Genomic DNA, 24,314 nt, shown 5'->3' on the forward strand with positions numbered 1-24,314 from the left:
AACATCTTTGCTCAAATTTCTACTTAAATGACCATAGCTTTTTGGGGAAAATTTCTGCATGCTACTAAATGACAAAAACAAAACAAACAAGAAATTGCCTGTTTACTTTACAATTTTGAAATCTGAAAACAGCTTATATTCAGGCTGGCTTTCAAGTCAGGGGTGTTGAGGTTAGGACATTTATTTTTTTAACAGGGACAGGGGACATTATTAGTATGCTGCAGGCTCTACAGAGGCTAGGAGAAATAATATCACTGGAACACAGAGGCCAGATCTGGATTAAATAAGAGAGGGTACAGACAAACTCACCTTGAGAGGACAATCACCAGGGTGTTAAAACCCAAAGCCACAACTCATTTGCATGTTGATGCCAAGTCGTAACACAAGAGTTATCAAAACACCATGTGTATGCTGAGGAGCAACTAAGCCCATGCGCCACAACTATTGAGCCTGTGCTCAAAAGCCTGGGAGCTGTGACTACTAAAGCCCGCATGCCCTAAAGCCTGTGCTCTGCAGCAAGAGAAGCCTCCGCCATAAACTTGACCACCGCAACTAGAGAAAAGCCTGAACAGCAATGAAGACACAGCTGCTGCTGCTGCTAAGTCGCTTCAGTCATGTCCGACTCTGTGCAACCCCATAGATGGCAGCCCACCAGGCTCCGCCGTCCCTGGGATTCTCCAGGCAAGAATACTGGAGTGGGTTGCCGTTTCCTTCTCCAGTGCATGAAAGGGAAAAGTGAAAGTGAAGTCGCTCAGTCGTCCGACTCTTAGCGACCCCATGGACTGTAGCCTACAAGGCTCCTCCGTCCATGGGATTTTCCAGGCAAGAGTACTGGAGTGGGGTGCCATTGCCTTCTCCGGAAGACACAGCACAGCCAAAATAAATAAATAGCCTGATTTTGCTAAGACCCTAATACCTGCCCAGACCTCTGTGGTCTTATTAACCAGCATGCTAGGCTCTGAAGCAAGGAGGTGGTCAACATGAGGAAGGAGTGAAGCGGAAGTAGGTATTTTACTGGAGGTGGCCTGGGAATCAGGAGGAAGGAGACACTGAGGGGCCTAGGATGCAACAGAATTTTTCCCTCTGCCATTCTTGGCTGCCACTTAGAAAGCAATCAGGAACCACAGCGGGTGAGGCACACATTGCATGACTATGAATGACCGTGAGACCACACACAGGGATCACATCCCAGGGTGGAGCCCAGACAAGCACAACAATGAATGTCTCTTTTTGGCAAAGGTCATACTCAGGTCCCTTCACCCTACTTGTTACTGCTCCCTTTCAGAGGTGATTTGGTTCTCCTTGCCCGAGGCAATTTCCCTCCAGTTTTCCTTCCTGAGCTCTCAGTTTAGAACAACTTTCAGGTGTGACTTTTTCCCTGCATGAGAAGATGGCTGAGTCAGAGGCTGTCAAATATTTGTATAAACTATCAAGGTTGGGGTTGATCATGCAATGAAGAGTTTAGCATTGCATCACCAATCATTTCTAAAGAATTTATTTGAAAAGGGGGAACTTCGAGGAAAACTCTTTCACAAAGGGAAATCTGGATTGACCTTGAGTCACTGACTTCTTTTCTGACACTTTCCCCAGGGGAAACTGACATGCTTCAAAAAGAAACATGCTGTATCATGGTGGTTAGAATTAGAGTAGAAAAAGAGGTATGTCGGGAAGGTCATGTACACACTGTTAGATTTAAAATGGATAACCAACAAGGACCTATTGTATAGCACATGGAACTCTGCTCAATGTTACATGCCAGCCTGGATGGGAGGAGGCTTTGGGGGAGAATGGATACATGTATATGTATAACTGAGTCCCTTCGCTGTTCACCTGAGATTACCACAACACTCTTAATTGACTATATCTCAATACAAAATAAAAAGTTTAAAGTTTAGGGGAAAAAAGAAAAAGAGGTATGTCAAATATAGTACTGTCTCTTTTCTCACAGCCAGTTAAACATTATCTATATTATCTCTATCAGGGATGCTTTATGGCCAACCACAAATTACAGTCAGCAGGTAAAGAATGTTGACTTTTACTGACTATATTTTCTATACAACATACAAGCTAGACAGCTGGATAGAGACAGGAAGGAAAGAGAAAATGGATGAAAAAACATATCTGCAGATGACAGTAATTTTTATTTATTAATAAAATTTCCCCTTGGGATCTATCCCCAGATTCTCTATAATTATTCAAATAGTCTAAATTACTTACTGGCACCCTCTTCCTTTATTTTTCTCTAAGTTGCTTGAAAGCTCATCCTTAGTCCAAAACACAAAGTAATGAAGTAATAGCTTTCATACATTATAAGACTATTAGAAAAAGAGGAAGATCTAAGAAGTTATCTAGTTTAATTTTCTATTAATGAATATGAGGTCCAAACAGGGAAAAAATTAAAAGAATAAGAGCAATTGCCTATTTTTTCCCCTCCTTATCAAATAAAACATTCATGTAGAAAGTCTGGAAAGCAGTGAAAAATGTTAAAAGGCAGGAAACCTTATAAAGGCAAACTGTCAAAATATTGGGAGATTTTCTTCAGCCCTTTTTATATGATATTTTTCAGGATATGCAATTTTAAAAAACTTCACATGATATTAATTAGCATCTTCCTATATATGTTGGTATAAAAACTTCTGGTAATCATTTTCAGTGATTGCATAGTATTTTATCCAATCACTATACTATGCTTTATTTAACTACTCCTCTAATGTGAGACAAATACAAGTTGCTTCTAGTTTTTTTTTTTACTACTCGAACAAATGCTATGATGAAATTTGTCAGCAAATCAGAGTATTTCCCTAGGATAAACTCTTAAAAGGGAAATTACTAGAATAAAAAACATAAAATATGTATTTTACAGGGCCATGTGAATAATCTCAATTTTGAACCAAGATATCTCCTTTGTATACGTGACTCTCCAAGCACATGCAGAAGACACATGTAGGAAGGTATTAGTCATGTGGCCCCATTCCCCAGAAAGGAAGGATATTTCAATAGCAGCTTGGTTTCCACAGTACCCTAAAAGCATCACTGAAAATGGAAGTGGGGTGAGACTTAAAAGGTCACACAGGTCCTTCTTCCTGTAAGTAGGATGTCCTCTAGAGTTTTTCAGATGGCACACTGGGCTTCTTAAAAAGGGAAGGAGATTTACAGCCAAATAGTTTTTCATCTTTGACAGGAGTATCTTGTCATAGTAATGTCCTGTCAGATTTTGTGCTAACAAAGACTTAAGAATCTTTCAGTTGCTAAAATTTTCCCTCTTCAAAGTAAGTGTGGTGGAGGTTACTGAATTAACCTTGCTCCAATCAGCAAAATCTGCCAAAACATCAACTTCTCTGCAGCTTCCTTTAGCCCAGTGATCTTTCATTTGGCAAGCAGCCATGAAGAATACTCATTCTTGGTTAGTGAGAGCCTGAGGGTGTGTGGGGGCACAGTTAGGGATCTAAAGAGGGAATCTGGTCTGGAATTGGGAGTTCCTCCACTCCTCAATAGCACAGAAAGGCAGAAAAGTCCATAGAGAACAGACTTGTGGTTGCCAAGGCGGTGGGGAAAGGTTGAATGGAGGTTTGAGATTAGCAGACACCAACTATTATATATAGATGGATAAATGACAAGGTCCTACTGCATAGCACAGGGCACTGTAATCAGTACCCTGATTATAAACCATAATGGGAAAGAATGTATATAAGTATAACTGAATCACTTTGCTGTACACCAGGAACACAACACTATACTTCAACTATACTTCAAAAAAAAAAAGAGAGAAAATTTAATTTTCATCACTACCTTCTCTAAAGGGAATGTATTAAGAAACAGTGAAGGAAATTTCCATCAGAGTCATATAAATGCAAAATCCACTACATTTCTTCATGTGACTAAAACATCGCCTTTGATTCTGTTGCTTTTACTTCTCCATCAGATTCTTCGATCTCTACACACAAGCCATCTAGTCAATCTTCCCTTCAAACATTTTTGTATATGGAGTTAGTGGAGTTAGTATTCTCTTGGAAGTTTTATTTTCAAAATTGAAGAACTGCTCTGGCCTGAGAGTGGCAGTAGAGGAATGCTAAGTGTGAAGAACAGGCATGGAGATGTACTCTTAGGTGCCCCATTTTGAAACATTCAATCCTTTTTCTAATTTTTCTGACCACTATGTCCATTAAAGGTAGCAGCTATAGCTCTGGTTACCAAATGCTGCAACTTCAATAATAATTAATAAACAGGCAGATTGGCATGCTTGACATGCCATGGCCAGAGAATATATCCTCTTACTTATGCCCAAACTTTGGTTTCAAGATTTACTTACTATTAACATTTTCTTTATTTTCTTCAGCTCCAAAATCACTGCAGATGGTGACTGCAGCCATGAAATTAAAAGACACTTGCTATTTGGAAGAAAAGCTATGACAAACATAGACAGCATATTAAAAAAGCAGAGACCTTACTTTGCCAACAAAGGTCCATCTAGTAAAAGCTATGGTTTTTCCAGTAGTCATGTACAGATGTGAGAGTTGGACCATAAAGAAGGCTGAGCGCCGAAGAGTTGATGCTTTTGAACTGCAGTGTTGGAGAATATTCTTGAGAGTCCCTTGGACTGCAAGGAGATCCAACTAGTCAATCCTAAAGGAAATCAGTTCTGAACATTCACTGGAAGGACTGACGCTGAAGCTGAAGCTCCAGTACTTTGGCCACCTGATGTGACGAGCTGACTCATTAGAAAACACCCTGATGCTGGGAAAAATTGAAGGCAGGAGGAGAAGGGGAGGACAGAGGATGAGATGGTTGGATGGCCTCACCGACTCAACGGATGTGAGTTTGAGCAAGCTTGCGGAGACTGTGAAAGACAGGGAAGCCTGGCATGCTGCAGTCCATGGGGTCGCAAAGAGTTGGACATGACTGACTGACTGAACAACAACAACAATGCAATTAACTAGTGTTTTCTTGTGTGTGTGTGTGGGTCGGTGCTCAGTCATGTCCAACTCTTTTTGACCCCATAAACTGTAGCCCATGAGGCTCCTTTGTCCATGGAATTTTTCCAGGCAAGAATACAGGAGTGGGTTGCCATTTCCCACTCCAGGGGATCTTCCTGACCCCGGAGTCGGACCAGAGTCTCTTGTGTCTCCTGCCTGGGCAGGCAGATTCTTTACCACTAGTGCCATCTGTGAAGCCCCACAATTATCTCTACAAGTGGGAAAACTGAAACAACCACATAATCATGCTAATACATCTAAGTGCCACAGAGAATGTCAATGAATATTTGTCTGGCTATTATTTAAATTGTCTGAAAACAGGAACGGCATGATACAGTTAAGCTGGGAAAAATTTTGCATATAAAAACTGCCATCTTATGGCGACTTGGAGTACTTACCCTTTCCTGTGATGTTTGATAGCGGAGGTGAAGGGCTGTGGGGTCCCAATCCACAGCAATATAGGCATTTCCAATGAAAGCCCTGTCTTCCCCACAATCAATTTTACAGCCTCTGCAAAATCTAAAGAGGGGAAAAACAATCTACTAAGGAAAGAATAATTATGAAGGAGTCTAAATCTTCTTTATCAAAATTATTCTCCCTGGGAACTCCCTGGTGGTCCAGTGATTAGGACTCGGTGTTTATACTACCATGTCCCAGGGGTTCCATCTCTGGCCGGGGAACTAAGATCCTGCAAGTCATCGCCAAAAAAATAAAATTTCTTTTTCTACTTCTCTACTTTCCTTCTTGGGCATCACAATTCGTCATGGGCATCTAACTTCAGATTGATAAATGCATGAATATGTGTTAGTAATTATTACTAGTTCAGTGAATCACACTTAAAACTTCTCAAATCTTTAGTTTTTCAAGGCATTTGATAACCAATTGTCCACATGAATATGTGAAACTGCATGGCAAATAAATGATATGGGAAGTGGGTATTTGAGATAATTTACCTCATGAAATTCTAAATTTAGTTGCTTAATGCTTGAAGTTAGGACAATTTATGGGGCATAACAATGCCTATTTCCTTATTTGTCAAATGGCACATTAAATACATATAAAATTTTATGAGGTGGTAGGAACCATGACAAAGGCCATGGCTTCACTGCCTACACAGACTCAAGTTTGCTAAGGCTATTACAGTTCTCTGAAGGTTGACTTTAGTACTCAGGCATTTTCCAAGCTGGAACAGTAATGACTAATCAATCTCTATAACTTTTCTTAAAACCAAAAATAGACTTCCAGTAAGGTCTAGTAAAACAGAATATGTTTTACTGAACTCAGAATTGCTAAACTGATTTATAACTAAGGAACAGAAGGTATAGAATGATAAATGTTGATCATAAACTATGACTCTGATGAGGATTGTGTAGTTAACAAAACCAACCAAGTCTCAAGAGCAAAACTTAGCTATAGACTTCACAGGGAAGAGATGAATGAAGAACTCCTAAGTTTATTTCAAGCTTCCCATTACTACTTATTATATTTAAAAACTGGAAACCTTACGAAAAAGGTATAATATCTGAAGCTGCAATTCTACTAACATTTTTCTTTTGCAGAAGGTGACTTTACCTGTACCATGGGCACCAAGCACAGGAGTTCCCATCTTTCTGCACAACTCGTAGAGTGAATGGATACTGATAACCCATACTGTCATCACTGAAACAGAACATAAATCAAAGAGTATAAGAAACATTTCTTATCTGGAGTCTCTTTCATCTTCTCTGAAGTAACCCTAAAAAGGGGCATCTGTCAGAGCAGTATGCTCACACTGACAGCTCCATGCTGGTTATCCTAACCCATTAACTTCAGCCCTGCACAGCTGTACTCAGGGCTCCCTGCTTGTAGAGGGGAAACACAGCAGACCACCAGATGTCTCTGACAGAGTCCATGTGGTCCATGGAAATTTCATAAAATAAGCTAATCATGACATCGAATGCTAGTTATCTTTCAGCCCTAATTCTATCAAAAAATTTAATTCACATTAAACCAGACCCCTTCTATGACAAGAACACAGATACAACACAGGAGAGTGAAAGGTCACAATGGTTTTAGAGGAGTTGACTGACTATATATTTAGAAGCTTCTTTAATCAGAATCCCTGATGTGGTACATGACAGACATCCCTTTTTCCTTGCCTTAACTATCTAAAGCTATAAGCTATATAACATATTTAGAATAATGTCTTAACTGCAAGATAGCTTTATGAGTTCTCCAACTGTAAAAAAAAAAACCAAACAAACTATTCATCTTTGCCCCAATAAGAAGCAACGCAAAGCATATAACATAAGAGCAACATACTTTATGGATCATTCGGCAATTTGTAGTGGCTATTACATGACTGCCAAAGGTAATGAAACTATGATAAGGACTCATGGTTGTAAGGGCAACCATTGTAAGGGCAAGAATGAGTATCATGTCTGTCACAGCAGTTCCCATCTTTCTGTCTAACTCGTTGACTGAATGATTATGGATAGCCCATGTTGTCCAGTATCATGTCAGTGATAACCAGGGTCAATGGTAAGTGAGGAATCCAAAGAAAGATAAAGAGATAAAACAGCCAGGTAACACTCTGGCAGAGAACTGTGCAACAACTCTCTTCTAAAAAATTTCTTTACTTACAATACTCGCCAGATTTAGGTAAGAGATCAGAGATTACAAGGATTACAGGACTCTGGAATGTCTAGGTGATGAAAGGAAGGTGTAGCGTCTCTCCTACTCAGAAAACCAAAACAAATGGTTGAATTGTAGTGACTCCTATAAATCATCCAGAATTAACATAAATTCTCCTTTTTCTACATTTGGAAACTGTAGATCTAGGAAGATGCCCAGAGACTCACCAATCCTGAGCATGATTACTAGCTTCCTGAGGTGGGAGTGGGCTGGCTAATCGTGACACCTGAATCCAAACCGCATCATACAGGTCTTTCTTCCTGGTATGCACAGTACATGGAACAATCAGAGGCATTCCAAAAAGACTGGGGCGATTCTTCTGAGATGACAGGAAATACAGTTCTGTCCTCATCTATAAGTACAAACAAGAGAAGAGTGAGCTGAGAAGAGGCCTCTGATTCCTCTCTTTTGTTCTTCTAGGACTGCCCTAACAGGCATCACTACCATTTTCAAATCAGTCACTATCACACTTCTCTTTATTTACAGAACTATCTTTCATTAAAATGTGAAGAGAATGGTTATTCAAAGTGGAGTCATTGAAGGAGTGCCAATTTCAGAGTTGCTCTCTATCAAACTTGGGTTTTCAGCATTTAATTTTCAAATTACATAGTTTTCTCTGATAAACATTTCTCACACACACTGAATCATATATAAACATTTTTTAAATCATATTTTAATTATATGATGGAATAAAAGGTAAACTTTTGAAATGTTTGCTCTGAGTATGTTAAAGGAGATTTTTATCACTTCTTAACATGGGAGATACTGTACAGAATTAGCCTGGAAATGGTGACTTAAAACAAAAGTTTAGTGTAATAGAAAAGCTGCTGGGAGTTACAGGATTATTCGAAAACCTGCTGAGCACTTGGACATTTAATTCTTTAAATTTGAACTTTATGTAGTAGAGAAGTTAAGCCAACAACTTATAAACTCACTAGTTTCTAAGTGAAAGATTCTTATTTCAGATCCTCAAGTATTTTATTTTGCTGTTAGTCATTTAAGATTATTAGCTAAATACGTGATTTTAAGACCCCATTTCATGTGTTGTTTGTATCATTATAAGACCTATAGAAAGGAGACATAGTTCAGAAGAACTATTTTTTAAAAATCAAAAAACTTTGATTAGTTTTTCTCTCCTTAAACTTATACCTTTCTTCCACTCCAACTCTCAGTTGATGATTTATGTTACTAAATAAATGAGATCATTTAAGTAACTATCTCTTTCCTCTACTCTTAGTGTTATTTCTTTTCTAAACCCATAGGATTTTCATCCTCTTGGAGGTAACTTCTTCCAGGGCCCTGTGGCCTATACCTCCCATACCTGCTCGGTTCTTCATGGGATAATACTCCCAGCTTTACTGTACAGGAATCTTTCTTTGGTTCTATCCTAACAACTTCTTCTTTACTTCTTTAATCTGAAAAGTCTCACTTGATCTAACTGTGCTAAATTCTTGCCCTATTTCTTTACTTGGTTACTCGGCCAAACTTTTCAGGTTTCATTCTTTTCGATGTCTCTAGCCCATGTAGCCACTTCTTTCTTTCCTTTTTTGAAGCTGACTTCCCTTTAGTAGTTGTGTCAACACAACACTGTTATTTCTCCTTTTATTCTCTGATATTCTTGCCTATGTAACCTTGCCTTATTCCTCTTCTTTTTCTATCTTGTAGAAGGGAGTAGAAGGCAAACTATTTTCAAAGTAATTCAATCATGAGATCAAAGTGTCTGAAAGAAGAAGGTGGCAACAAAAATGAAGGAAAATGGTAAATCCAAGTAGTATTTTGAAAGAAGACATTAAAATGCATGATATACTAAATACAGTGTTTCAGAAGAAAAGGGGGGGGGATCTAAGAACATCTCTAGCCTTGAGCCTTTAACATGGAAGGATGGCACTGCCTTTCACATAATGAGAAAGGAGTTAACTTGGGACAGATGGTAAAATCAATTTTAGGCACTTCCAAAAGCAGCTACTAGATTATGAGGTAAACTGGAAACAGGGAACTGGTTAAAAGGTAAAAATTTAGAGCACCCCTGGAGAAGGAAATGGCAACCCACTCCAGTATTCTTGCCTGGAAAAGTCCATGGACAGAGGAGCCTGGTGGGCTGCAGTCCATGGGGTTACATGACTGAGCACACGTGCATGAGGGTGGAGGGAGATGGGTTGGTAGCAATAAACTGGTAGAACGAAAAAAAAAAAAAAAAAAATTTAGAGCAGACTTTATGGTCCAATAATTACAAAAAAACCTGAATATAATGCTTTAGCACTTACCAACCACTTTATATAACATACACATAGATGAGGTAGCTGTTTTGTAAGAAAGATTAAAAAAAAAAAATCAGAGTTCTTAATATTTAATCTGATAATGCTTCGTTTAAAGACATGGGGAAATGCACAAATCACCCCAATGATCTTAGCTGATGGGACTGTGCTTAAACAAAATTCTAAGACACAAATATATCCCTTAATTCTCCAGGATGTCTACTCAAACAACCTTGTCTAGAAAATGATCCATACAGTATCATCTACATGGTCAGAAAAATCACTTTAAGTTGGGAGTTACTAATTCAGAGGGAAAATGTACATTTCAAAGACTTATCACAAAGTAATTAGCTGTGTAATCACCAATCAGGTCAAGAAGCAATTCGTTCAGCACTCCGAAGCCTTCCTCAAGCTTCCTCCCAATCACAAGTTCTTCCTTCCTCCTAAAGGTAACAGTTTTTCTGAATTTTATGGTAATTATATCTTTGCTTTTCTCTGTTTTATACCCTACGCATAATAAACAGTAAATTTCATCTTCCCTGTCTTTAAAGTTTTATTTATAAATATAATATTATTTCATTTCTTTTTGTTTCTGACTTCTTTCCTGCATTATGTTTATGAGATTCATTTATGTTGGGAATAAGTATAAATTCATTCATTTTCAATGCTGCATAATATTCTATGACTACGACTAAACTGCCTTACTCTTTTGACTAATAATGGACATTTTTAAAAACACAAAATGGAATGGTGGAATTATTTATCTTCAGTTAGAAAACTTAGTTTTCCAAGTAGCTGTATTAATGTGCACTCATCAGCAGTATATGAGAGCTCTTGTTGGTAATATGAGTTAAACATCTTCTCCATGGCTTGCCTTTAATTCTTTTAGTGATGTCTTCTGGTGAAACTGAAGTTCTTAGTTTTAATGATGTTCAATTTAACAATCTTTGCTCTTATATTTAGTGCTTTATGTGTCCTATTTAAGAAATTTTCCCCTAAACCAAGGTCATGAACATATTCACCTTTGTTTTGCCTTCATATTTAACTCTACTGTCCACTTGCAACTGATTTTTATGTGGTGAGATGTAGGTATGTCAAATTTCATATGGATACCCAATCATCCCAGCAACATTTACCAAGTAAGTTGTCTTTCATTGCTCTGTAATGCCATCTTTGTTATAAATCAAGTGCTCATACATGTGTGAACCTGTTTGGGGGCTATTTATTTCATTGGTCTATTTGCCTTTTCTCATACCAATATCTGGAGAAGGCACTGGCAACACATTCCAGTACTCTTGCCTGGAGAATCCCAATGACGGAGGAGCCTGGTAGGCTGCAATCCCTGGGGTCGCGAAGAGTCAGACACAACTGAGCGACTTCACTTTCACTTTTCACTTTCATGTATTGGAGAAGGAAATGGCAACCCACTCCAGTGTTCTTGTCTGGAGAATCCCAGGGACAGGGGAGCCTGGTGGGCTGCTGTTTATGGGGTCACACAGAGTCGGACATGACTGAAGCGACTTAGCAGCAGCGGCAGCATACCAATATCACAATGTCTCAAATAAAATCATGGTATCTGATAGCTCAATTCTTCCTTCTTTGTTCTTCAAGACTGCTTTGGTTATTTTAGTGCTTTGAGCTTCCATATATTAGAATCAGCTTATGAAGTTATACACACTCAAGCATAACATAGAGAGTTTGCATTTTTATTAGGACTGTGCATTGAATCTATAGATCTGTTTGTGAAGAATCGTTATTTTGAAATATCGAGTCTTCTAATCCATGAATGCATGCTCTGTTGCTTCAGTCATGTCCAACTCTTTGTGATCCTATGGACTGTAGCCCTTCAGGCTCCTCTGTCCATTGGATTCTCCAGGCAGAATACTGGAGTGGGTTGCCATCCTAGTCTGTTCCTTCAACTTGAGTCTTCTTTAATTTCTAGCAATAATATTATATTGTTTTCTACAAAGGTACCTTGTATATTTTTTGTAAAGTTTATTTTTAGGTATTTACAAGTTGGAAGAGGCAAGAAGGATTCTTTCCTAAAACCTGTAGAGGGGGCACAACCATGTTGATGCCTTGATTTCAGACTTCCGGTCTTCAGAACTGTGAAAGAACTAATTTCTGTTGTTTTAAGCCACAAAGTTTGTGCCAATTTGCTACAGCAGTCCTAGGAAACAACTTGTTTGCCTATAAATATTGTTTCTCCCTCCAAAAACAAACAAAACCTTATCTAAGGCATCCACACTTATATGGTAAAGAAGATGTACACGCCGACATGAACATATAGGAGTCACAAACTTTCTAGAGACAGCAGTATTCCGATGCACCAGCTGTCTTGTTGCTGCTTAATGTGAGTGAGGAATATCATCTCTTATGTAGGCCGTCAGATGTAATACTAGATCCTGGCTGTAATCACTTAGAACAGAATACACAACACACTGAAAGTGCACACACTGAAGATGTTGCCAAGGCAGAAACTGCTGTTTCATAAATAGCACTGGCAAGACCAGCAGTAATTTGCCTAACATTAAACTAACCATTTTCCGGTGGACTGCAATGATGTAGCCTGTAAAGGAACTGTCAGGAAGAGATGGCATATGACCATTCACCATTCCATTTGTGAAGTTTTTCTCAGTTCCACATGGCACAACAGTATTTGGCATTCCATTGGGAATGAGTATTGGTCGAGGCAGGTCCCCGTTGGTGGTCAGGGTGAACATTCCGTTTGTAGATGGGGAAGAGGAGAAATCTACAAATTCAAAGGTAAGCACAGCCATCATAAGTTTGTGGTACCTTTATCTTTGCTCTTTTCTCAAATATTGCTGGGACCCAGACCACTGACCGTCTCTTTTAACATAGGACCGGAAGTAATCATAGGTCAAATAATTCTAGATTAACTGGAAGATTTTCATTTTAGATTTTACTTTTATTACTAATACTTCTGACTAAATGACTAAACAAGGGTAACTGCTAGAAAAAGTAAGTAGAATTTTTACAACAATCTTTATCAGTCCTATGTTGTGGCATGAAAATAGTTCTGCTTTTCTTTTTCTTATCCTCAAAAAATTCATTTCTCCATGTAGTCTCTAGCCAGATATTTTACAAACACTTTATTTTTAAAAACACCTGAGAGAGAACTCCCATCTGCTCCCTGCCCCCACACAATCACAGTCTCCCCGATTAGCATCCTCCCCCACCAGAGTGAAACATTTGTTATAACTGATGAAAGAGGTTGCTTTTTAAATTACAAATGCATTTTCTTAGTTTTATTAGCCACAGTTCAAGTGCTAAACAGTTGGTGTGACTATTGGATACTCTATTGGATGGCAAAGACTGAAGAAAGTTTTCATCTTTGCAGAGAGTTCTATAGGGCAGTGATATAAACGATATAAACAAAAAAGCAATAATAAATCATCCACCAACCCACCATCAGTACTCTCTACTGAGCACCAATGGGAGGAGCCCCCTTCTTTCTGAAGCCTTTGATAGCTGGGAAATGAATCTAATTATCAACAATAAAAAGAAGAGACAATGGCCAAGAAGACTCACTGGATACCATATTAAATTATATGAATGACCATATAAATATCAGAATGTAAACAAATTTCTTTTTTAGTCAAATTCACTATTCTGTTTTCTAAAGCACATTTCTCTCACACCATCTGTTGCCATGTTAGTATTAGATAAGAGAGTTAAAAGATCTGAATTCCAGTGGTATTTAGCTAAGAACTACCTATCCAACTTAGGTTCTCTGAATTTTAGGTTCCTCATCAATAAAATGAAGAATTTAAGATGATCACCAAGGTTTCCTACAGGCTCCAAAATTCTTTCGCTGTAATTTTTTTTTTCCTCTAATATTTTTAGCCTAAACAAAAGCTGAAAAAGAATGACAACCCTTAGACTATGATTCAAAGCTAAAATCATGAAAAAGAGCTCTAGTTCTTTCTTACCTGTCTGTATTGGACTAGAAGCTGAAATCGGAGATCCAGGGATGGGAATTTCAAATGCACACAAAAATCCACTCACTGAGAGCCGTACTTTCTGGTTGTCCTGCGGGAAATTCTACAGAAAGAGAAGCAAGAGGAGAAGGGGGAGATGTTTCAGATAAAATGGAGAATCATCTCTCTGATATATTTGAAGCAAATGTCTTAGATCCTTTTATCAGTAAAACAAATAAGATGTTTGACTAAATTTTCTAAAATAACTAAAAGATGCAGGCTTGACAAACTGAATGAAAACTAACCTTACTGACGAAAACATTATCCCCTTTCATAGGAAGGAAGTATGATGTGTATAACTGACTTAAGTTTTGTCCTTCATTTCAAGAATCTAAACCCCAAATCCCCAGTGATCTCATCTCTGCATTACATATGAAAAAGATGTTAAGGAGGTGGGAGTTTGTTTAGAAATCCTGAAGATGAATATAAATAATACCAATGGCAGGAACTCAATTGAGGGCAACATATTTATTGAATTGCTTCTTTTTCCACCTGCTATGGAGGAAGAAGTGATTTGTGTCACTTTGTTTTTACCCTCTTAGTGTGTTAAAAGGCCAGGTATATATATTTATAAATAAGTACTAAAAACACACATTCATAAATACATAAAATACTTTAAGAATTCTAACAACAGTGGTAACACATAAGAGATGTAAAACAAAGCAGTGGCAGTCCTTGGGGTAAATTTAGACTGTACTGACATAGCTAGATCACGCCATATAGGTAGCCCAGAGCTATGTTTCTCTTCTTTAAAAATATCACCATCATGTTACTCTTTTATTCTGGTGGACAACTCTTTTAGTTTCTTCTAGAATGAAAAGCTTTACAATTTTTTTCCAGTTTTTGTTGTGTTTTATTATCTCCCTTGGTCATTTAACACAATAATTAATTGAGAAAACTGTGATTTTTGAAGGAATCAAGGGTTTCCCAGAGAGAATAGTTAATATCACCTTTATGTTGGAACCATGTACTTCAGCAAGAAGGATTTGTTCTGATTTAAGTTCACAGAGATCGCTCAGCTGTTTTTTTAAACCTGTGTACTTTTCATCCATATTCAGTCTTAGTCCATATCGTACAGGGGTAGTACCATCCAGCTTAATAACTAGTAAAGAGAAAAGATTTTTATTAGTAAAATTCAGGTTTCACTGAAAGCTTTATACCTGTATGTGTGTTTGTGTGCGTGTGAGACTTGGAACTAGTAAACATTTCAGTCTAGAATTTTTATTTTATATGTATACACTACAACAGATGGTGTTTAAAATAATATTAAGTGAAACCATTATTTCTGTATGTTCACCTGATAAAGAAGTGTGAGTGGCTTTGCAAGATTTTTCAACAGAGCTTCTGGCACATTTAAAATGAAGAGAACTCAATGAGCACAAGAATGGATCCATGCTCAAGTCTTTCAAACCTCAAATCATGCCTGAAACCAGACTGTTACCATTACACAACACTGTAAATCAATTATACCCCAATAAAATTTTTAAAAAACTATAACATGCTGACTACCAATCTTTATGAGAACGTACTATAAACAAATGACTAAACTTACAAATTCAAGCTGACTGAATACAAGGTAAAAGACAAAGGAATTAAATAATGTTTCAGAACTTTGTGACCTACCTGTTATTTCTAAGTGCATGTAACTGTCCATTGGTAGTGGCAAAGACAAAAAATTGAAAGGGTCAAATCGGACACTTATATGCCCACACGTCTTGCATTTGACTTGGGATCTTAGCTGCCCATGGAACAAATCCACAACAATTGATCTATTTCTCCTTAGATGATTATCCCAGGCCTAGCAAGAAAAAAGATTAGAGAACTTTTTTATCCCCCCCAAATTCAAAAGATAAGCTTTTCTCCAAAATTTCAAGGCAATAGTTAAATATATTAGATTTAATGTCAAGAATATAATCCTTAATTTTTCCTTCAAAAATAAAAGCTTTCTGTCTACAGATTTACAAGTCAGGTATGTAATTTTAAATATATTGCCTACTGAGAAAGCAAAGAAAACCAGTGATTGAATAGAATCTGATTCTTTTTTTTTGGCCACACCATGCAGCACTCAGATCTGAGTTTCCTAACCAGGGATCCAACCTGGGCCCCCTGCAATGAGAGCACGGACTCTGCCACTGGACCGCCAGGGAATTCCTTAGAATGTGTTTCTTTTTGCTCAATATATAAAATACTAAATTCAGATGAAAAATCCTACTATTTTTTCTTTCTTTTTACCATGGTAACAATGGTGGGTTCTTTGTCCATTAAAGGCACATAAAATATGCCTATTAGTCACTATACACATTACTTTAGCAGTTATGGGGACTCCTAAAGTTCTCCTGAATAATTATTCCTACATCCTCTCCCCAAAATGTGTGATGTGAAAAGGAAACGTTTTTCTATGTTCATTAAAGATACTTTGTTTTGGGATTATGGCACAAGAAATAAGCAGAGAATTATAAAATTCCTTCATTTTCACAGTAAAATTCTGATCATGGAACAGTTTAGTTAGCATTTAAGTTGTGCAAAACTTATTTGGGGCTGGAATATTTTATCTGTGCTTACATTAGAAACTCAAAACTGACAAACCTCTGCAGCTACTTCCCAGTCTGGTCTGCCATCACTGTCCTTCAGTTCCACATATGGCTTCTCATGGACTCGGTTGAGATCTTCATGCAGACCATCCAAGAGAAAAGCCAGAAGTTCTTGGGAGTCTTGTTGCTGGAACCCATTAAACCTGGGAGCATATTTTGCTATGGTCCACTACAAATGTAAGAGGAATCAAACTCATTATTTGCTATCCCATAAAATTTAGAATGACCATACCCATAATTCAATCAGAGACATGAGAATAAGTAAACTATACAGTCCATGGAATTCTCCAGGCCAGAATACTGGAGTGGGCAGTCATTCCCTTCTCCAAGGGATCTTCCCAACCCAGGGATCGAACCCAGGTCTCTCACATTGCAGGCGGATTCTTTACCAGTTAAGCCACCAAGAAGCCCAAGAATACTGGAGTGGTTAGCCTATCCCTTCTCCAGCAGATCTTCCCAATCCAGGAATCGAACTGGGGTCCCCTGCACTGCAGACGGATTCTTTACCAGCTGAGCTACCAGGGAAGCCCAAACAATATAGTACTTAGTCTATTTCAGCAAATACATTTTGGATAATCAGGAAATCTTTCTAATCTTTATATCAAATGATGCTCCCCCAGCCCACTAAAAAAGTATTATGGCCAGTCCTATGTCCTGGTTTAGTATCATATAGGCAAACAGTTCTTTAGGTACATAGATGCTATTTAAGATACAAGATGAAAATACTAAAATAGCATTTGGTCACATTGGAAGATTCCCTGTTTTCTTTTACAGTTAGCTTTTCTGGTGGTGTTGTATCCTAACTTTTATTATTAGAGGCAGAATAGCCCAGTGTTCAACTGTGAGGACTTACTAACTAGCTTGTAACCTCAGATAGGCTATTTAACTGCTCTGAGCCTTAGTTTCCTGAGCCATAAAATGGGGACAGTAACACTGCTTTATATTATGGGGCCATTTAGAAGATTAAATGAGTTAATACACACAAAGTAATCAGATAGTGGCTGGTAAATGATAAGTAGCCAAATTTTTAGCTACTATGATTATTAATTTTTAACCTAAAAAGCTTTTGCCTTGCCTTTTAAAAAATTATTTATTTATTTGGCTTCACCAGGTCTTAGCTGTAGCACACAGATCAATCTTCATTGTGACATGTGGGATCTAGTTCCCTGACCAGGGATAAAATCCAGGCCCCCTGCATTGGGAGCAAGGAGTCTAATAAACCACTGGACCACCAGGGAAGTTCTCAACTTACTTTTAAATAAAGATAAAAAATAATCCAAACTTTACTAAAAGTAACTATAAATAATATTAATATAAAATTTGTATTCATTAGTTACATTCTTTCTGCTACCTTTTTTTTCGTTCTACAGATAGAACTAATTATCTTAGTAATGTTAAAAATGTACTGAATATCATTAATTAGACTCAGGGCTACCTTGCAGTTAGAATACTGCTAATAGTGAAGGTCGAAAAAAGAAAAGTTTACTGTATATACAAGTAAAATACCTGATAAGTTAGTAAAGTGAATGAAATTTCCAAATTTAGACTGTACTTCTGATCTTTTTCCATCTACTATGTCTATAAGAGTATTTTGTTTATATTTGAACAAGTAAAAGTTTATGTCTTATGAAAGACTCAAAAACATTAAGCTAAAATTAAAAGATAAATATAAAAAAGAAAATTACTTAAACAGCTGCTTAAGACTTAATACCTTTATATTATTTTAACATGCTTACCCGAAGCTTTAATGGGGCGACATTCTTCTGAGTTCCACTCCAAAGTTCCTGTACTAAATCCCCATAACATTTAGCCATATGCCCCTTCATACCAATGGGATTTGTCCTACAAGTTTGAGAGGAAAATCACAATCATGTGAACACAGAAATGCCTAGTATCTGTTTTCTCACTTCAAAATACATTTTCAAAACAAGAGAAGCAACATTTGGTCCTTGTCATTTAGTTGCTTCAGTCGTGTCCGACTCTTTGCAACCCCATGGACTGTAGCCTGCCAGGCTCCTCTGCCATGGAATTCTTCAGGCAAGAATACAGGATTGGGTTGCCATTTCCTTTTCCAGGGGATCTTCCTGACCCAGGGATTGAACTCATGTCTCCTGCATTGGCAGGCAGATTCTTTACCACCAAGCCACTAGGGAAGCTTACTTCATGCTTAACAGGGCAAATAAGATGAAGACTTTTCTCCTTCAGGGTGAATAAAGAACAGATTTAGGTAATATTGGGTTCATATCAAAATTACAAAAGTTAAGAGCCAATGACTCAAGGAAGATTACCTGTTGAGTTCATAAAGATGTCTCCCTGAGATAAAATACTGTGTCAGTGGCTGCGTGTTACTAACGCACTGGATGCTTGAATTCATGAAGCATGTATTTCCCAGGTTACTCAGACCTGTGGCCCCCTTTTCTGTCGGAACTGGAACAAACAATATGAGAACAGAAGCCTAGCTGCAGCAAGATGTCATAGACCAGTTATTTGTATTCAATGCAATAATTTTTATAATTTTTCTAATCAGTTAAATGGAGATTAATAATTTTCTATTGGGTCTTGCAATGTCAAAGTAGAAGTTTTTCATGGAGCCTCACTGGCAATCATGATAATCTATTAATCTATGCTCATTTGTACTCTGGAAGTAGCAATGATTGTCTTCAATTGCCCTGATGGTTTTTTAGAACTCAAACAATTCTCTCCTAGAATTGCATCTTTTAAAATGTATAAATTATTTAATTGCAAGGTTAGAAAGAAATGTGATGCTTCAGGAAAAAGAAAAATAAGAGGGGGTCTAATCACTTTTGAGCTAGAAAGCTACAAGTTGTTAACACTTCAACAGTTGAGAGAAGAAAACATAAAATAATAATTTTAAGATCATCTGTTTAAAAATAAATACACTGGAAACTTACCCTTGTGTCTATCTATTTTACTACTGTTTGCTATAAAGGACATTTCTTCAGGCCAACTCATATCTTTGTTGCGAACTAGAAAGACAGACAATAATGTGTTAATCTCTTATCCAATCAAATCACACCCACTCAAGTGTTCTGTTTAAAAACAAAACAAAAACTTATTTCTAAACCAGAAACTGAAAAAAAATTTTTTTGTAATTGGCTCTGAAACCATTCCAATCCTTTAGATAGGGGGCTTTATAGTCAGTGATTAGAATTAATTAGTAAGCTAATCCCTCAGTTGCTTACTTGAAGTAAAATTATACTCAGCCTTCTACAGAAGGAATTAAAATTCTTAAGCCTAAAACACTGGAACTATCACAATTCTTTCTTCTTTCTTTTTTACAATTCCTTCTTAAATTGTGAAACTGCCAGAGTAATCTATTCATTTTAATACAAAGGCAGCTAGGAATGTTTCATGAATCTTGAGAAAAGACACACTAAGTTTTCAATGACATGTACATGCCAGTGTGTAAATGTATGCTTACTCAAGCTAAGCTCTGTTGATTAGTGTTGAGGACTAATGAAAAACCTGCATCACTAACAATGCAAGAATGTTAATCTCCTCATTCAAACTCAAGGAGGCAGCTTGAAAATTTTAATAAACTGTAAACTTATGATTGAATTCACTTGTTTTTACAACTGTTTCCACCCTTGCCAGATAATGAATGCAGACATGTTTTTCCTCTTAAAGCAATCTAAATAGTATTCCATTATAAAAGGATTACATAAAGGTTTAATGGGTTTTCTTTACTATGAAGAATACAGTGATCAAATATCAGTTGGAAAAAACCATTAAGTAGGTTTGTCATGCTCAGTCGCTCAGTCGTCTTCGACTCTTTGCAACCTCACGGAATTTTCCAGGCAAGAACAAAGCAGGAGTAGGTTGCCATTTCCTGCTCCAGGGGATCTTCCCTACCCAGGGATTGAACCTGCATCTCCTCCATTGGCAGGTGGATTCTTTACCACTGTACCACCTGGGAAGCCCCATGAAGCAGATTATCAGTGAGTAATTAAATCTTTCATTCTTCCCCTAAAAATCTAATAAGATGTATGCTTCCATCTTATACCTTCAATTACCAGGTGCTGCTCATCCTGGATTTTCAAATATTCCAACCTGTGATCCTCATCATCCAGAAGAGTGAGGTAATTCTATATATGGAGGAGGAAATGTTTTGTTAATTTAATTATTAACTTTGAAACAAATGCTGAAATAAAAATGAATGACAATTAAAAAAATTCCTTGAAGGTATATAACTCATGTACAGACATTTAGCATATTACAGTTATTCAAAAGTACTTATAATTTTGGTGGCAAAATGAGGGAAAGACAATGTATATTCTGTAAACACATATTTTATGTTTCTAAAAAAAGTTATATCTAATTTTGGGGAGACCAGGAAAGACTGATCAACAAACCAAAATTCACTGAGGTTTAGATTTTCTGAACAGCTTACAGAAAAGAAGTTTTGATTAGTATATAGTAAGTATATACTAAATTGAGTAAATGTGCTTATATTCAAAATGGAACTTGATCACTAACTAGGAAAAGAAAATGTAAAACCAAATGCCATGCAACAGAATTATACATTTTGTTGACACTCACCCTGTCTAAAGTGCTCGGAAAATTAACTCATCGAATTCTTACAACTATCCTAAGGGAAATACTGTTATTTTCCCCATTTACTCATGGAAAAACTGTGACAGAGAGTTAAGGGACTTGTTCTTGGTTAGTCAACTAACAGGTGAGAGTCAGGACTTAATCCTTGGCAGTGAGGCTCCAGGAGCTGTGCTCTCAACTTTCTTTACTATACTGCTTCTCAGTTCTCAATGGTGATCAAAGGAGGATGTAAGAAAGAAGGAACTAGGGGATAAAGAGCTGGTTAAAACTGCTTACCATCCAATTTCAGAGTATAATGAAAACATATTGCATGTGTTAGGAAGAATACATAAACAATTAAAAGCACTGCCTCTAAGGAGAATGGAAGACAGAGGTCAGAGGATGGGAAGAATTTTCACCACATACTTTTGTATTGTTTGAATTTTTTTTAATATGTGTATAACTTACTTTAAGACAAATCCAAAATAAACTATTTGTTAAAAAGATATATTTGCTGTTACTTTATAATAATCATTTTTATAAGATTGTACTGTCCATGAACAATTAATGTAGACAAAACCTCCATACTTATGAAACATGGAACTAACAAGGAGGACTTTCCTTGACTGGCACGCCTCTTACCTCACTGTTGTATAGCCACAGGCGCATATCTTCCTCTTTGATGCGTAGCCTCTGAGATAGATATTCATGAATTTCCTTGATGGTCTGCATTCGACTAAAACAGCCTGTATAGGCTAAGACCCGCTTTAATGGTGCATTCGGAGAAGGGACATTTCCTATGGTCATAGTAATCACAGTAAGGGAAAAGGCAGATGTTAAAAAAAAGAAGAATGCACCACTTTTAGTAATGGGGACCATACTATTTTAGGAAATAATAATGAGAAATAAGAATTACAGATTTAATAATTTTATAAATTAAGAAATTTTAAGAAAAAGCTTTAAAATGAAGATAGGAGACCTAAGCATCTTACAGTAAGCCTTAACTTTGAAAGGAAGAACAACAAAATCAGACACGCAAATAATTGGCAGTATCTGGAATCCAAGAAGAGTGGCAAATATCAGTGGGCACTGGTTTCTTGGCCCTCAGCTGCGTCATACTCAATAGCAAAATCAAAACTCAGTGTTAAAAAATGCGGAAGAGTCTTACACTGGGAAATGGGACTGGATTTGAAGGATAATTGGATTCACCTGATCTACTTTCTTAAAATAAACTGTCTTTGAATTCCTAATCCCTCACTCTCATTAAGTGGCCCAATTACCTGGCCCACTGTGGCACAATTACTCAAGAAACTTTTACTTAGAATTCTCAGTAGGCACAGATATTACATGGCCAACAGAGCTTTAAAGTAAGCCAAGAAATGTCCCATGACAAAAAAGAAACTGCCCTATTGAAAGGTACTAGGGGGAAACCATAAGGCCTGTCTACCTTATAAGAGGACAGTAGACATGACCTCGAATTCTTGAAGGGCTCAAAGTGCAAACAAAAAGAGGCAATAAAGGGAAAGAGTAAAGACTAAAGGAAGAATGTATCAAGTCTAACCATATACTTCAAAAGAAAAGGGGGATAAAATTACAAGAGATTATGGAAATCAAAAACAGGTTGCTAAAACCATCTGCTAAACTCTGGGTAACTATTAAGCCAAAAATCTAGACCAAAGCTGTAGCTTAAAATGGTCATCTCTGCCTATGGGAGGTTATATTTAGTTCACTGAGCAACCCAAAATAAAAATACACTGAATGTATCAATATAATCTATCAAGGGTACAATTATACACTCCAGGTAATTTTCCATCCATTCAATGGTAACTTAGCTTTTTTCCCTCCCATTAAATGTGCTTTGAGTCTTTACTTACTAAACAGAGGAGAAAAGCACTGGCATCACTTACTTTTTCAGAGCTTCCAAGAATTAACTCACCTAAAATAGGCTGAAAAATCATTTAACAATGACTTCTGTAGCTTTGTCTGTTAAAAAAGGCTACCATTAAGTCATTGATAACTGTAGCAAGGTTTGGAAACCTGTCACTTCAAAAGGAATAAATTGCATGCTTAATCACTCAGTCGTGTCCAACTCTGTGACCCCATGGACTGTAGCCCTGCCAGGCTCCTCTGTCCATGGGGATTCTCCAGACAAGAATACTGGAGTGGGTTGCCATGCCCTCCTCCAGGGGATCTTCCCAACCCAGGGACGGAGCCCAGGTTTCCTGTATTACAGGCAGATTCTTAATTGTCTGAGCAACCAGGGAAGCCCAAAAGGAATAAAAGAGCCCAGTAAATAGCTGTGATAAATTAGAAAGAAAGATGAAAACTACGCATGGAGAACAAAACCCAACTATGATTAACTTTTAAACTTTAGCAAAGCAAATCATTTACTATCAGCAAGCAAAGGATAATCCTAGAAGAAAACAAAAGGGCAAATTTCTCTAAATACGCATCAGAGGATTAGTTATAAGATTACAGCAAGAAAGCATATTTTTATAAACTTCAAAATGATTAATGATTGATTTCATAACTAATTAGTAAGATAAAATTTCAAATTAAGAACAAATTTGGAGCATAATGACTATACAGTTCTAGGATTCAGAAGCATTTGCTAGTGTCCAAGTCAATTTCTATTGTCCTAAGCCATATACGAAGTTTATTTGAATTCTAGAAAGTTTTTGTAGCATAGCTCATTAAGCGGGCAGCCACTTATTATACATAATTTCATACTTTTGAATAGCACCAACAAATCTAGTGGAATTTACAGAAGCAGCAAAAATCTAGGATCAGCACAAGAGTTATAAAGAATACTTACTAAAAGTGCAACAACACATCTTGCCTCTCATGTTATCTTTCAAAGAGAATTGAAAAAGATATGTACTATGGGTGCCATGACAGAAGGGCAAATACTATTGATATTATTCAATGGAAAATTAAATCAAGAGTGTTTCAGAGAGATTCTTATTTCACTGTTTTTTGATTATAATGTGTTACCTAAAGACAAAGTTTGAGGGCACTGCTTTGGTATAATTCTTACCAAACAGTACATGTAAGAATTTCCATATATTATCTGAATACAATCTTTAATGATGACATAAAACTAATCCTACTAAATTTCAAAGGAGAGATGATACTTATAGGGTTGGTTTGGGTTCATAGGTGGTTTCTGCATAATAAGTTACAGTAATTATAATAACATTATGGCATTGTTAACACAGTCTGAGATTTTGTGTAAATGGATGAACTCATTATTTCTGCTGAAGAACT

At 37.0% G+C, this 24,314-nt stretch overlaps 1 protein-coding gene across 11 annotated transcripts in view; it reads right to left on the bottom strand.

Moving 5' to 3' along the window:
- The window catches only part of USP32 (ubiquitin specific peptidase 32), a 244,980-nt gene that overhangs the window by 9,105 nt on the left and 211,561 nt on the right, over positions 1–24,314 (bottom strand). For all 11 annotated transcript variants that reach the window (XM_081584982.1, XM_081584979.1, XM_081584983.1 and 8 more), the window contains 13 exons: positions 21,690–21,844; positions 20,518–20,599; positions 19,406–19,480; positions 18,782–18,920; positions 18,230–18,335; positions 16,489–16,662; positions 15,526–15,700; positions 14,853–15,004; positions 13,855–13,966; positions 12,442–12,653; positions 7,814–7,998; positions 6,546–6,632; positions 5,372–5,492 (listed from right to left, as the gene is read on the bottom strand). In XM_081584982.1, the coding sequence (XP_081441108.1) occupies positions 5,372–5,492; positions 6,546–6,632; positions 7,814–7,998; positions 12,442–12,653; positions 13,855–13,966; positions 14,853–15,004; positions 15,526–15,700; positions 16,489–16,662; positions 18,230–18,335; positions 18,782–18,920; positions 19,406–19,480; positions 20,518–20,599; positions 21,690–21,844 (1,775 nt within the window). The remainder of the gene's footprint in view (positions 1–5,371; positions 5,493–6,545; positions 6,633–7,813; positions 7,999–12,441; positions 12,654–13,854; positions 13,967–14,852; positions 15,005–15,525; positions 15,701–16,488; positions 16,663–18,229; positions 18,336–18,781; positions 18,921–19,405; positions 19,481–20,517; positions 20,600–21,689; positions 21,845–24,314) is intronic.

This window comes from Giraffa tippelskirchi, chromosome 3 (assembly GCF_054371585.1).
Source record: "Giraffa tippelskirchi isolate mGirTip1 chromosome 3, T2T-mGirTip1v1.2.pri, whole genome shotgun sequence".
NCBI classification, from domain to species: Eukaryota; Metazoa; Chordata; class Mammalia; order Artiodactyla; family Giraffidae; genus Giraffa; species Giraffa tippelskirchi.